This window comes from Sturnus vulgaris, unplaced genomic scaffold (genome assembly GCF_052056855.1).
Source record: "Sturnus vulgaris isolate bStuVul1 unplaced genomic scaffold, bStuVul1.hap1 Scaffold_195, whole genome shotgun sequence".
Lineage (NCBI taxonomy): Eukaryota > Metazoa > Chordata > Aves > Passeriformes > Sturnidae > Sturnus > Sturnus vulgaris.
The window spans coordinates 3,196,510-3,211,920 of NW_028276170.1; the positions used below are offsets into that span (position 1 = coordinate 3,196,510).

The window sequence follows — 15,411 nt, forward strand, 5'->3', positions numbered from 1 at the left end:
ACAGAGAGAGAGAAGAAGGCAACAGTTGCCAAAAGGGAGGAGGAAAACAAAGCACACCCCAAGCCAGTGTTTCACCCGAATCCAGGATTTTCTGTTTGTACAGAGTGTCGTGCAGAGTAGCTTTCACTTGAGATTCAGGACTGAGAGGCCAGAGCTAGAAAGGTTGTTCAGTGAGAAATCTCCTCTCCCAGATCTGTACCGGGCTTTTTCCTTAGCTTTTCCATGGATGTTTAAAACCTGACACATCCATTCCTTATTTGACTTGTCAGGAAAATTAATCCACAAACACCAGAGGTTTATGTCCAAAAAGGAGGCAGAGGAGTACTGGGAGACAGGAGAGAGGCCATGGAACATTCTCCTGGCATCTCTCAAATTTTTGGAGGACGCAGCCTCCTATTTATCCTATTTTCCCGGCCGCATTTCCCTCTCTCTTTCCCCATTGGCTGAGGTACTTGAGAGGCACAGACTTCCTGGAACGCCTGATACCTGAAATTCCCCTCTAATATATAACCCTCTCTTTTAATTTTTAATTCTTATAGATTTCATAGGTTTCCCCCATTGCTTCTTTCATCTTTCGATATCCAATTTCATTTATCAGCAGCCCTACAATTTCTTTGTAAAGGCAAATATCTTTTTCCATTCATCAATCAGTGGAATCCATCTCATTGTTTCTTTTATCTCTCAGTGCTAGCCTTATCTACAAGCAGATCCACAGCTCATTTGTAAAGACAAATTCGACATTCCTCTCAGACTCATCTCAAGGCCAGTAAATATAGTCGGACTTAGTTTCTCTCTTAGTCTATTCTAATATACAATATTGTATCATCTTAAATTCTTTGGTGTTGGAGTCATATTTTTAACGGGCTAGTTTTCTTCCCAGGGGTCTATTTAAGAGTATATCTGTTGATATCTTCTCATTTCTTTTCCTCCTCGGGGATTCCTTCCTTAGGAAGTCCCATTCCTCTTAGTCCCATTCTTGCCGCCAGTCACTGGTTCTCACAACAGAAGCCGCCTTCCTGACAGACAATTACAGGTCCTCGCAAGAAATCCTGCCTTCCCAATCAGCTACAAGGAAAAAGAAGGGAAAAGAAAGGAAGGAAAAAGAAAGAAAGGAGAAGGGGAAAAAAAAGACTTTATGTTCGTCTCGGAAAGTAAAACCAATTTGCCTACGATGCAGGGACCCCCATAGCACCGGGTGGGTTCCGCCGTTCCTCTCCTCCTCGGCCGGCGGGTATTCCCGGGGAACCGGCACAGCCCGGCACCCTCCCCCTTCCCGCTGCCTTTTGGCTTCTTAGCGTGGGGCAGCTGCCCAAAAGCCCCTCCCCGCCGTGGGCTCTTGCGGCCCCGTGTTGTTTTTTCCTGCCGGCGGATCCCGCAGGGAACCCGGCCCGGTTCGGTGCCCCCCGGGTCAGCCCCGCTCTTGAGCGGCGCCGCCGCCCCCCAGCCCGGTGCTCCGCGGCTCCGCCCGCTCCGATCCCCGCTCGGCGCGGCGGCGGCTTTATGCCGGGGGGCCCGGAGAAGGGCCTGACTCGAGGCCTTGGGCAGCGCCGAGAGCAACTTGGACTGGCTTGGCGAGCTCCGCGCTTTGTGAGAGCCCTCCCGCACAGCCGGGCTGGTTCTCCACCCTCGGCCGCGCTGTCCGCGCCACCTCTGGGCTGGCGAACGCCGGGAGTTGCTGGGCTGGGTTTGATGGCCCCGCTCAGCGCTTTCGGCCGCTGCTCACGCGGCACCCTCGCGATTTTCGCTGGCAATCAATGCAGATTGGCCATGAAAATCCAGAAAGCAAAACTGGAGACCAAGGGCATTCTAGAAGGGGTTTCCTGCAGCCAGACACACAGCAGCAATTTCCAGGAGCTGTCACTTGCTAGTCCACGGCTTTAAGGATGCTGTGGCAGTGCCACAGGAGAAGACCCTTGGGTGTTGTGCTGAACAGGTTCCTCCAGAAGAAAAGGTGATGTTCCTATGTGCAGGGAACTCTGTGGTATCAGCAGTGGAGGAGCAGGGTGAGGAAGATCTCCAGCCTTGGGATATTTCTGCAAGAGCCTTCACCCCTGCCAGAGCCTGGGTGAGAGCTGCCAGAGTGCAGAGGGAGGCAGCCCTTTGGACAGGCGTCCCTGCTCCCTCAGAGCCACGGCTATGAGACAAACAGCCTCATCCCTGAGGATGCAGATGGGCAGAAAATGCCTGGAAGTAAAAAAGGGAGCCCATCTGACTCCAAGAAGCTCATCCCAGAGGCAAGTGTCCCAGCAGGAAGTGTCCTGGAGCCACTTGTGTTCAGCCTACAATCAGTTCCCAGAACGCTGTCCCTGTTCCAGTGGGGAACCCCCCACGCTTTGCAGCGGGAAAGATTCACATGAAACCAAGGAGGTTTTTCCACCTGCAGGAAGCTCCCCCACTCTACTGGTCAGATGGCCTCCGAGTACCAGGAATGTGTTTTCAGATCAAGATCTGATCTTCTTCGGAGCATTAGTGTTAAATACATTAGGATTTTCTCGGAGACCTGTCAGAATGTTCCCACTGTTTTGGATTTGACTGGACTTCATTTCTTCCCAGAAAGTGGCACAGGGATGGGATTGGATGCAGGATGGGAATGCTGTGTATGACAGGGAGAGAATTTGGTTGTGGCTAAGCAAGGCTTGCCCTCCTCAAGGACTCTGCAGGGTCCTAGAAGCCACTCAATATCCCATGCTCTGCCATCGAGGAGGTGACAAAGAGCCTGGAGGGAGCCTGTCCAGGACAGCCAAAGGGACTGGACAGAGGGATATTCTCGGTGCTGGGAGCACCTGGATGTTGGACCAGCCAGCTCCTGCTGCCTTTTGGTGGTGCCTGAGCAGGGCTGTGACGATGCCAGGGACATCCTGCAGTGACATCTCCCCTGTCCGTCTGGGCGTGCGCTCGGTCCCAAAGCTCACCCTGATCCTGATCTCAATCTCACTCCATGTTGAGACACACTCACTCTCCTGGATTTAATCTCATCCCAGTGCCAGACTCATGCAGCCTCAGAGCCAATCTCAAGGCCAGGCCTAAGGCAAATGGCACATTTAGCCTTAACCCCAATTCCAGCTCTAATATAAACCCAATCCCAAACCACAAAGCCCAGCCCCAATTCCAGCCCCTACCAAATGCTCAGTCCTAAACCAAATGCCACGTTTAGCCCTATGCCCAAAGCCAGCCCCAATTGCAACTCTAAGCCCAACCCCAATGGCAGTCTCAAGCCCTAAGTGCAGCTTTGAGTGCCAGCCCACACTCCAATGCCAGCTTTAGCTTGAATTCCCAAACTCAGGCCCAGTTCCTGCCCTAAGGCCAACACCGTTCTTAGTCCTAAGCCCAATGGCAGCCCCAGTCACACTCCCTAGCCCAAGCCTGGCTCTGAACTCAAGGCCACTGTGATAAATATATTACACTGTCGGCTTTAGCAATTGTTAGATTGAATACTATGTGTTTTCTAAGGTTGACTTCTGTAAAAGAAGTTTTCCTAAAGTTTAGAGATCTTTTAATGTGAATGTTGTGTTGTGAATGTTGGTGAAGAGTTGTTGTAATGTTAACATTTAACCAGTGAAGGAATTCACACCTGTTGAATGTATTGAAAAGTAACAAATGATGAGGACTGGGAAAACTGCACATGCTTGAAAAAGGTAGGACAGGGGAGAAACTCTGTTTAAGTGTTTGAATATGTATAGCCTTTTGTAAATATGTATTGGGCTGATGCAATACCCAGGTGGGCAGGGGGTAGTCTCTGCCCTCACCGATTCGGGGGGACTGGCACTGGCTCCATCCCCCTCTGATCTAGGGGGGCCAGTGCAGTCGCTGTTGTTACAGATGAGCAATGTGGTGGTTGGCTCTCACAATTAAAGGATGAACAGTGTGTGTATGTTAAGATAAGTTTTGTGGATGTATAATGATGTTATTGTAATATATCCTCCCATAGTCCTCTTTCCCCTCCCCCTTGCATTGTTGTCACGACATGGCTCAGGCAGTCGGGGCATTTGGGGAGGGCCGGCTTGTTCCTACACCTGACCTCCAGTGCAGATGTAAGAAAGGAGTCTCCAGCAATGGACGGCAGAGAAGGAGTTCAGCGACAAGACTTTGGGAGGGGCCAGGGGCATAAAAGGCAGAACATCCATTCTGTAGGGGAGCACGTGGGGGTTTAGTCCTGTGCTCCCAGCGCTGATTTTTCTCCTAATTCAGTCTTTTGCTGTATTTTTCTAAGGTTTAAGAAATTGCTGAAAGTTTTAAAAGAGCAAGCGCCGTTTCTCACACCCTGCGCTGCCAGGGTAGGAGGTGCAGCTGGAAGAGAGAGGGGTGGCAGAAAGCTGGTTTGAAGGGTCTCCATTTATTTCTCATTATCCTGCTCTGAGTTTTTGGAGTTTTCTGCCAGAAATCTCTCCCCTCTCCCACTCATCCATAGGGGTTTGGGGCAGTTTTCCCTTTCTGTGGGGGAAATCAAAGCCATGCACTGATGCTCCTAATTAGGGGGTAGGAGAAGAGAGGCTCCAGGGTGTGACAATTTGTAAAAGATTCGTGTTAATCACAAAAGCATTGGGGTTTGCATAAACCAGAAAACTAAGCTCTGAAGTGAAGCATGGACACTAAATAAAGGAAATTATATGATTAAATAATTCTGTTTAAAATCACCATGTTATGTTATATTATGTCGCATTATGTTACGTTACATTATGTTATATTATGTTATGTTTTTCAAATAAGTTGTATCAGCTACCAGTTTGCGAAATCGGACTTCCCAAAAAGCCCTTCCTACCTTTGTCTGATCAATGCTGCCTATCTCAAGGACCAGACTTCCAGAACTTCTCTGGTGGTTATCTCAAGGACCAGATGGCTATCTGTGACTGATTATCGCCTGGAGGCTTTGTGAATTTGTGTAAGGATGTTTATTCGACCACCACTGCTTACCTGGCAAAATTATGACAGCAAAAAAACCCCAAAAATTATTGATTACAACGAGGAAGCACAATATAAGAAGAGGCTGCAAACCAAGGTTGGGTGGAGCGTGGAGTGGGCGGTGACCCCTCACGTTCCCCAGCGCTGCTTGCTCTTTCTATATCAAACAAAGCAATCTAAATTTTACTGAATATCGAGACTTTTGTCTCTCATTTATATCAATTTGGTGCCGATACCCGGGACGTCCTTGGAGCCCTGAGAGGCACTGCGATTTCGGGGAGGCGCCCCACTGCTGTGGCCCCGGTTCGTCAGTGATTCTCAGGACCCATTGACGTCCCGCACCATAGAGACTGAGCAAGGAAAATCTCCCCGGCAGACCGCGGCAAAATCACCTGGAATTCTCGTGCACGAAGAGCCAGACAGGAGAATCGGACTGTGAGTATCTGTCTGGTTTGGCGGGGATTGCTGCCCGAAACCCCAAGTAAAACACAAACTAACAGAGTGTCAGTTTATGCGGTGCTTTATTCAGGGCCCGGGGACCTGCGGACTCGCGTCCTAAGTCAGGATCCCGCTGGTTCCCTTTTTAGAGGGTTTTTTATACCCTTTTTACAAATGGTTTATGTGCAGAAGTACACATTCTTCTGTAGATACATTCACCTTGAAGATAGCATTTTGGCGTCATAAATCCTACATGGTTGCTTATCTTAGGACTATAGTGTTCTCCCCCTCAATCTCTCTCTTATGCCACTGCCCACCACCAGTACTTTATTTATGTTTATACTTTAACCTTATCACTAACGGTTCTGCATGCTCTCAGCACAGCACACTCTTAAGTTAGTTTCCCAGGGCCTACTCTGGGGACTGCAGTCTTCAAGCCTTAGCATTACTACTACTATTATGGTTTATACACTTTATATTCTAATATTCAGGATTTCTAGTCCATACGGTAACACTCTGGCTGACGTTTTTGCAAGGTTCAGACTTCCCGATCCGCCTACTGCATGTCCTCGTTAATATGCACTCCTACTACGATATTAATCTTACTGCTTTCAATCCCTCCTTCTCTCATTTTCTCAAGAATAGCGCTTACAAACTTTCAATTTCCATTGACTCAATCTCTTTTCCTGCGCCCTCTTTGGCGCAAGGTGTCGTGCATGGTAAAAAGCTGAGAGTTGCTGCAGCACGTCAGAGGAGGAGCAGCATTCGTTTAAGCCATGGTCTGCCAGGGAACCACGGAAACGTGTCCCATTCCCTTCCTTTCCCTCTTTGGACTGGTATATGAGCTACTTTCTTATTTCCTTTGTTACCTGTTTAACCACTTTTCAGTTATCATACATTTGCAAAGAGAAGTTTGAGTCATTTAATTTTCCACAAACTCCTCCTCTTTCTGTTAATAGATAATCTGATCCAATCCCAAGGTGAAATCTCTCGTTCCTCATTTCAGTGGATTGCTTAGCAGGAAGGTCAGGAGCTGGAGCTGTCTGCTTTTTATTTCAAGGACAGTTTTTAAGCTAATTATGCCACTCAAATTATGGATGGGTTTTCTGTCTCCTGATATGAATTCGTTAGGGATCCCAGGGGCTGGTCCATGGTGTTGTAGCATTTGTTCTGGTGGCCGTTCATCTTTTTCCCTTTTTTGGGTGCTCCCTCCATCCAGGGCTGCGTCAATTGAACACTTTTATCTTACGAAATCATCAGATACTTGGATCCCCAATGATTTCTCTGGATTAGCAAAAATAGCTCAGTGCTCTGTGGAGAGGGATGATTACCCCTCCCCCCTCCGCTTTTTTTCATAAAGTTTTCCCAACATTCTCCGTTTGCTGTTTTCCCTTTGCAGCTTAACCAATTTCTGTTGCAGTCAGATATCCTCACTATGGGCTCTGCCTTTAGTTGTGCAAATTCCATCTGTGCTAGCCGGCAGAGCTTGGGGTGAGGAGTAGAGGGAATCAGCCAAATTCCTCCCCCAGGCATGAAGAGTTTGGTAAATTGTCTGCGCTTTGTCTCAGCAGAGTTCGTTTGCATTTCTAAAGTTCCTCTCCTGGCTCTGCCTGGAATGAATCTTCTTTTCATCACAGCCCATCAGGTGACTCACATATTCTCTCCTTCCTCTCTCCCCTCCCCCCTCCCGCTGCTTTTCTTCTTTGGTCTCTTTTAAAAACAATATTCTATTAAATATTACAGGGCTTCTGGTTTTGCCAAATGCAGTCTAAATGTGAACAGTGAACATTACAAATTCCATACCAAAATTTTGCCATCACTAACAGCCACTCATAAACATACACAAAAAATCCCCAAAGGAATAAAGATTTTTTCTGCTTATTCCCCTAACACTAAAATGTGGTTCTCACACCCTTGGCCCAATCTTAACTGAAAATATAAAAGTAGGATTATTAAGAAAAAACATTCTAATGGTGTAATCTTGTCACCAAAACTGCGGGAAGAACTAAAACTCTTCAGCAGCATTTCTACTGTTAGAGAATCAAGGCATTACTTGATTCTGGCCAGGATGTGCAACAGAAATAATTTCAGCCATACATAGCCCGGGTGTGCAGAGAAAATCATTCCATGATATGTGAGTTTTACTCGATTTTCCCTTAACTTTTTACAGTCAAAAAACCTATAGAAATCCATTGGTTTTGTGTTCATTGCTTCCAAGTTGTACAATTTTAAGTATTCAATTTCCTATCGCCCCGGATTTCTTCCCCTCTATATTAATTAAGTCCGCACTCCTGGATTTCCTTCTCAGCCTTTTGCAGACCAGGCATCTCCAACTATGCCAGGGGCAGTGTCTGGGGTGGGTGTTCCTTTATGTTTGCTGATGGCCTTAATGGTCGTTATCTTTGTGAGTATCTTTTGGGCTATTCCCAGTCTATTGAGATGTTAAACTCATCTCTGTTGAGTGGAGGAATATTCCTTAGAAATCTCTTTAAAATTTGTTTCCCCAATGCAAAGGCACATGAAGCCTGAGTAGAGAAAAGAGATGTTTTAATAATTTTAACTTGCTATATTTTCCGACCATGGAATCCCCGGCAGCCCAGTGTGTGAGTGTAACTGAGGGGCAGAGTGGAATTGTGCCGTTGTCTTCCCCAGCAGCTGTGGCAGTGCAGGCACAGAAAGCAGCGAAGCTCCAGCAGTGGCAGCAAGGATTGGCCCCAGTGTGTGGAGATGCCAAAGGAGGGTGCCCAGGCAGAGGATTTCAGCAGAGGATCTGTGGGCAGGCCCAGGGGCTTGGCCCGATGTGGAGCCCTGGCTGCTGCTGCGTTGCCTTCAGTGCAGGGTCAGTGGTGCCCTCCCATGCTGCTCCTGCAGCCGGGAAGTCCAAATTCCTTTGGCATGGCCCTGTTTAACATCCACATCCCATTCCAATTTCTTTTCTGACTCTGGTAGAGCCATGGCAGGGGCGTCAATAACTTTGTTTTTTCATTTTCTCAAGTTTTGTTCTTTTTCTTATGTCCATACCATAATACTAGGGCTGTCTGGGGTTAAAAAGTCGTACAATATTCGGGCTGGAACAGAGAATCCTCAGTGCAGGTTCTGCAAATCCCTGTTAATCCTCAGAATTGTCCCAGCTGCTTTTTAGTGCTGGGTAATATTGCTTCTGAGATTCCCTGGTCCCTCCCTGGGTCAATACACCACAAACCTTGAGTCAAAATATGTCCCAAATATTTTACTTTTTTTTCTCCACCATTTGCGCTGTTTTTTCAAATACTCAAAGATGTTTTTTAGCCTGAGCATTCAGCCATTTCACAGAGGCTTCTTCTACCACTTCTTGTCCTCCTGATTGCAGCAAGTCATCCACATCCTGCATTAACCCAATCCCTGGGGTGGGGTAAATTCCTGTGATATTTTCTGCAAGGCTTGCCCCAATAAGGCTGGTGCTTCCGTGCATCCCTGCTGAAGGACCGTCCATGTCTTTTCCATTTTCCCTTCTACCTCTTGTTCCCACTCAAAGGCAAAATCCAGTTTACCACCCTGTGTAAGTGGGCATCCCCAGAAAGCATCTTTGCCATCAAGGACTGAATGGTGTCAGTGTGAGGAGGGCACCTGGTTGAAGATGGTGTAAGGATGTGAGAGCCCCTGGGTGCTGGGGCCCCCTTGGGCCCTGGGGTTCATCCCTCAGGGGCTGTAGAAACTCTGCCATGGCCTTTGCCTTCCCCTTGGCCTTTTCCTCATCCCTTCTTGCATTCCCCTGCTGTGCCTTTGTGACCAAGTGCTCCAGGGGCTTCTTCTGCCCCTCCTGCAGCCCCCTCAGTGCCTGGGGGTGCTCATCCTCTGACAGCTGCTGAGCTTTCTGCTAAATCATTCCTTTCTGCAGTGACCCAAGGAAAATGCTTAAAAGCTAATCTGGATGCTTGCACGTCCAATGCCCATTTCCCAGCTGTTCCTTTGTCCTGCTGCTCCTTGTGCTGTGGCTGCCGTGGCCAGCCCGTATCCCAGAGCCGGTGCCTGTCCTGCCGCAGTGTCCAAACGCGGCCCCCCCGGCGGGCAGGGCCGGCAGCTCCACGGGGCCGGGCAGCGGCCGGGGCGTCCCGCAGCCTCCTGGGGGCCGGGGGCCACTGCCGGGCCTGCAATTGCCGGGGGGTGCTGGGCTCAGGCAGCGCCCGGCGCTGAGCCCCGGCTGCCCCACAGCCCCGGCCCGGCCCCGCAGCTCCCCACAGGCCCCCAGCCCGTGCTCCCGGTGCCGCCCCTCTGCGCCCGCTCCTGCCGCTGCCCAGCACAGAGAAACCCCCTGCAATCCTGACCTCCTTGTGTGCCTGTCCTGGCAACTGGGGATAGAAAAGATGTGAGTCAGCTGGCAACTTTCCTTCTTCTTGCCGGAACCATATTCCTGCACACTGCCCTTCACCCAGTCCCTTTCTAGCACACCAATAGCATTCATCCCCTGTTGTCTAAATCCCTTCTGGACTTCTCTTAATGCCTCCCTGGGTGTCCCTGACCTTGATGACCTCTGGGAGAATGTGCAAACTCTCTCAACATGCTCCCAAGGGCCCCTTGAGAGATATTTTGGGATCATCAAACCTTTGGTCAGGAGCCCTTCCTGGCTTTCCCTTTCTACCCTCCATGGGTGCCCTGCCATGTTTAGTCCCCGAAGATCCCACTGTAGTCACTGCTGAGATTTTCAGTGCTCTCTGGCTGCCGACTGTTCCCAGCCCCCCTGATCTGTCACTCGTCTGTCTCCTGGCCCCAGCGCCCCCCGGCAGGGGAATTTGGGGAGGTGGGAGGGGGGGAGCGCCAAGGCCGGGCCCCCCCGCGCTGTGGTGGCGGCAGCGGCTGCAGTGGGGAGCGAGTGCGGGCGGGAGCGGCCGAGAGCCCAGCGCTGCCCCAGCCCGAGCTGCCCCAGCTCCATCGCTGCCCCTGCGCTGGGATGCTGTGGGTTTGGGGGGAAGAGGGAGCCGGCAGTGGGTGCTGGGCCTGGGGGCAGCAGGAGAAGGGAAGGAGAAGCAGGGTTGAACAAATTGGTCAAATGCTGCACGTGGGAGGAGCAGGTGGGATTGTGCAGGAGAAAGAGGACTAATGGGAGGAAGAGGAGTGTGAGGAAGAGTAGGGACACCAGAGGAGGAGCAGAAATGGGAAGCGGCACCATGTTCCACTCCTCCCTGTATCTGCTGCCTCTGCCCCAGCCCCAGGAGCGTTGCTCCCCCCACCTGCAGCAAGTGACTGAAGATGATGATCCATGATTTTCACAGGGGTGAAACTTGGTGTTTGTGAGTTCTATAGGGCTAAATGTTGGTGCTTTTGTTTTTGCAGGGGCTGAATCTTTATATTTTAGAGGAGATTTGGGCTGAAACTTGCTTTTTGGGGAGGTTTTGATCTGTGTCTTGATGTTTGGATAGTTTTTTTGCTGAATCATTGTGTTTTGGAGGTTCTTATAGACACAAGATGACCAATGACTTCCTGAGATGAACTTTGGAAGGAGGAACCCCCACCCCAAGGTCCTCTCTTGTGTTTTCCCCCAAACCAGGATTTGTCATTCCAAAGGCGTGGGTGGATGGAGGAGGAAGAAAAGCCTCGGAGATCTCTCACAAGGAGGGGCTGCAAACCCAGCACAGGGAGCTACAAGGAGGAAAGACCCTCCCTGAGCCGGGAAGGCGGCCGGAGATCGAGGCAGAGCTCAGAGCTGGTGGAGAAGCCTCCTGGAGGGGAGAAGCCCCAAAAGTGCTCAGAATGTGGGAAGGGTTTCAGCTGGAGGTCTGAGCTGATCCGGCACCAGAGGATCCACACTGGGGAAAAGCCCTACGAGTGTGGGAAATGCGGGAAGAGTTTCAGCACTATTTCTTATCTGATGAAGCACCAGGTGATCCACACAGAGGAACGGCCCTACACCTGCTTGGAATGTGGGATGAGCTTTGGGTGGAGCTCTGCCCTGAAATACCACCAGCGCATCCACACTGGGGAGAGGCCCTACGAGTGTCCCAAGTGTGGGAAGAGGTTTCACACCAGCTCCAATCGCCTCAAACATGAGCGGATTCACACAGAGGAGAGGCCCTTCCGCTGCCCCGACTGCGGGAAGGGATTCAATCTCAACTCCACCCTCATCAGGCACAGGCGCATCCACACTGGGGAGAGGCCCTACGAGTGTCCTGAGTGTGGGAAGAGCTTCTCACAGAGCTCTCACTTGACCAAACACCAACAGAGGCACCACTAAGGGAAGCCCTGTGAGTGCCCCGAGTGTGGGAAGAGCTTCGTGCTCTGTTCCAGCTCCATCCCCCATGGGAAGATTTGTGTTGGATGATTCCCCAGTGACCCCCATTGGGCAGAGCCCTGGTGAATCGTGGTCCTGGTTATCCCCGTTTGGTGGTGGAAGTGGCTGGAGAGATTTCTTTCCCTTCTCTTTGTGCTGCTGTGATTTGGTTGGTAATAAATTCCCTCGCTGTGCCCAGGCTGGCTCTGTTGTTCCCGTGCTGGTGCAGGAGGCCCCGGGGATGGGCACAGAAGGGCTGACGTGTCTCAGGTGATTCCCAGGCAGGTTTTGAGGGGCTCCAGGGTCATTCCCAGGACAGGGCCCGAGGGGACACGCTCTGCCCCACGCTCATCTCTGCGCTCCACGAGGAACGGGCTGGACAACTCGTAGTTGTGCCGGCAGTGCCTGTCCACCGCAGCCCGTCTGTACTCCATCCATTGCGGGTCGCTGTTCCAGTGCCTGGCAGCCTTGTCCCCAAAGGAGGTGTCCCCACGTGCAGCCCCACATCGCTGCCCAAGTGCAGGAACTGCTCCCGCTTGGAGATGTTCCTCTCCACGAACCTCAGCCGGTCGGTGCCGTGAATGAAGTGACACTCGGACTAAACCATCTCCTGGAACAGCGCTGTGTGTGCAGGACACAGGTCCGGGGGTGTCCCCCCAGGAGCCCCCAGCAGCCCACAGTAGCCAAGAGCTCCGGGTCCCCGCCACACGCCCCATGGCCAGCGCCGGGCAGGGTCTGACACCTCCCCCTGTTGGAACCCTGGAAACTGAGGGGTTTGGGCTTTCTCTGCTGACAGGCACTGACCCCCAGGAAAACAGTGCTGTTTACCAGAGGCCATGAAGAAGGCTTCCAGAATTGTGATAGAACGGGGATCACTGGTGTGTAGTTTGAATAGAAGTGTGTAATGTTCCATGGTGGAAAATTTAGAATTTGTGGTTTTAGACTATATTAATACATATAAAACAAGATGGAGGTTTTAGGGTGGAGTTTTCTTTCTTTTTTACCTTCTTCACGGGTCTTGGTGGTACTTTTGTAATTGGATAGAAAATTCCACATTGCAGGTCACAGGTGATTGGTTGTTGGGTTAAAAGTAAAAAGAATTTAGCTGTCTGTTCTTAATTGGACAGATTGGCCCTTAAAAGGCCTTGTAGTGAGAGAGAGATACGTGTCCATTTTTAGCCTGTTATCTAGAAGTGCTGTAGAACTCACTGTAATATTGATAAGAATTAATAAATATCTGAGTCCAAACACGAAATTCCGTCTCTAGAGCATTTAATCTCGACTCTGGAACAACAAAAAAGAAGATAAAACGCGATACCCCCTCCCCAAATTCTCCTGTCGGGGGGCGCTGGGGCGGGTCGCGGGTGGAGTCCAGGTGAGGAGCTCTGGGCGCTCTGGGACTGCCTGAGGAGTCATCAGCGCCGCGCGCTCTGATTGGCTCAATTATTTTGGTGCCTTCTCTGATTGGCTGAGGAGAGGCCCGGGAGTTGAGAGGAGGACCGGGAGAGATCCTGCCCCAGGCTAGCGGTGGAAGAACATCCAATTAACAAGGCATGCAGATCATTTCCCAGCGGTGCCCACACTCCTGTAGGAACTAAATGCACCGAGGATCTCACGAGGGTCACCAACTCTCTGGCGGCCAAATCCAGCCCTGCGCTCCCTGCGGGTGCGGGCACTCTGGGAAGGGCTCAGCTGCGGGTCAGATGGCCGGAGAGTGGCTTGGTGGTCACCTCGTGTGTGAGGCACTGATCGGCTGGGGAGATGCGTGGACACTGCACATAATCACTTCCAAGCAAAAATCATTCCAGGAAGGAGTAACAGCTTCTGACAGAGACCAAGTGTTGCCACCAGGTGCTCCTGCCAACAGCCGCCTGCAGAAAGGAGCACACACACCAATGCACGTGGGCTTTGGCTGTCCTCTGGCAGAGAAGTTCCCAGGGGACACAGGTCTCTGTGGCAGGAGCAGGCACCAGCATTGGCAGGCCTTGGGGGCGGCAGGTCTCCTTTGGCAGGGACTCTGCCACACCTGCTGATTTCACTGCTCCCAGGACTCAGAGCAGCATTCGTGTCCTGGGCCATACGTCCCGTGTCTGTGTCACACTCCTGTGTGTGTGACGGCCACCCAGCACCGGGTCTTGTCCCAAAGAGGCCCCGGCAGCTGCTGTGGAAGGCCCCGATGCCCTTCCTGCTGCAGCTGCATCGGCAACCGTGGGGGCTCCTTCTGCTGCCCTGAGCAGGCAGAGCAGAGGAGCATCTGCTTGTTGTTTGAGCCATTCCTAAAATTCCGGTTGGGCTGTCCTCAAACCTTGGGGGAACGTCTTCCTTGCAAGCTGGGCCACTTTGGGGGGGGGGGGGGTGGGTGTCCCCAGGGCACGTGGAGGTGTGTCCTAGGGCTCTTTGTGACACAGTGCACCGTGGTCACCGTGCAATAGGAAAGGGACAGAGCGTACAAGGGTGACCCTTTGTGACACGTCGTGACATAGGTGCTGGCGGTGACACGGCCACACCACAGTGCTCGGTGCACTCGTCGGGACAGGACGGAGAGAGCAGTGCTGTGAGGAGCCCCCACACAGCCAGCTTGTTCCCTACTGACCCGGAGCTTTTCCAAAGCGTTTCCTCTGCAGGTGGCCTCGAGGACAGACTGCAGGACACGGTGTCCTGTAGCCTTCCCAAGGCTTCTCTGTTGCAGCTGCCTACAAGGCACAACTGCAGCACTTGCTCATCTGGAGCTTTTCCGAGACATCTCTCCTGCAAGCAGTCCCAACTCCATACAGTGACATGGAGCAGACACCACCCAGAGTGCCCAAGCTGGCCTGGGTGAAGGAGGAGGAGGAGGCTGCAGCTCCCTCAGCACAGCAGCCTGAAGAGCTGGAGCAGATCCAGCTGCTGCAGGAGGGTGAGTAGCAGAGCTGGGCCACAGGGCTGGTGCCTGCAGCCAGCTTAGCCCCATCCCATCCCATCCCATCCTATCCCATCCCATCCCATCCCATCCCATCCCATCCCATCCCATCCCATCCCATCCCATCCCATCCCATCCCATCCCATCCCATCCCATCCCATCCCATCCCATCCCATCCCATCCAACATGCCCATGGATAGGACAGAAGAGGGGCTGGGGCTGAACCCCCTGACAGCCACACCCCATCCCTGGAGCATCCCAGGGCTGTCCCTGCCTGGGAATGCAGGGCTGGCCTGTGTTCTCCGGCCTCTCTCACAGCCCCTCAGCCCTGGCTGCGCTCGCTCTTTGCCAGGTGCTGCCATGGACCCGACACAAGAGCAGGACCCTGCCCGTGGCCGCTTCCGCAGAACAGCGCAGGTACTGCAGCCATCCCCACCTGGGCTGGGCCTGCTGTCACTGCTCAGCCCAGCACCGTGCTTGGAGCACTCCATGGATTCTCCCTCTCTTCCTTCCCTTCTCCTGCAGATGATCTATGAATTCATCATGTGCATTTGGCGGGAAGAGACCACTGGTGTGGGCACTGGGCTCTTGGCAAACTTTCCCCTCTTCACTGCTGAGACCGGGGCTGCCATGCTGGATTTGCTTGTGGAGAAGGGTGTCTCCAATCCAAAGCAAGTAAGCAGCCTGTGGCCAGGGCTTGATCACCCCAGGAATTGTGTGGCACCTCAAGCCAGCTCTGCTGGGTTCCTTCAGTCTTTGAGGCCCAGCCCAATAGGCTGGGAAGGGCAGCACTTCTCAGGGGAAGCTGGGGAACCTGCTGCTCGGGCAGGTGTCCAAGTCTCCCCGGGCCTTCTGCAGGTGCCAGCCATGGTGAGGTACATCCACAAGTGGCTCACGGCCAATGAGTCTGCTGGGCACAGGCTGGACAAGG

General features: G+C 52.0%; 1 protein-coding gene across 1 annotated transcript in view; it reads left to right on the top strand.

The window, feature by feature from the left end:
• The window catches only part of LOC148218001 (uncharacterized), a 477,621-nt gene extending 465,842 nt beyond the window's left edge, over nt 1–11,779 (top strand). Inside the window, exon 2 of the mRNA XM_088158117.1 lies at nt 10,862–11,779. Within this exon, the coding sequence (XP_088014243.1) occupies nt 10,889–11,545 (657 nt within the window). The 5' untranslated portion in view covers nt 10,862–10,888 and the 3' untranslated portion in view covers nt 11,546–11,779. The remainder of the gene's footprint in view (nt 1–10,861) is intronic.
• The last annotated feature ends 3,632 nt before the right edge of the window (nt 11,780–15,411 follow it).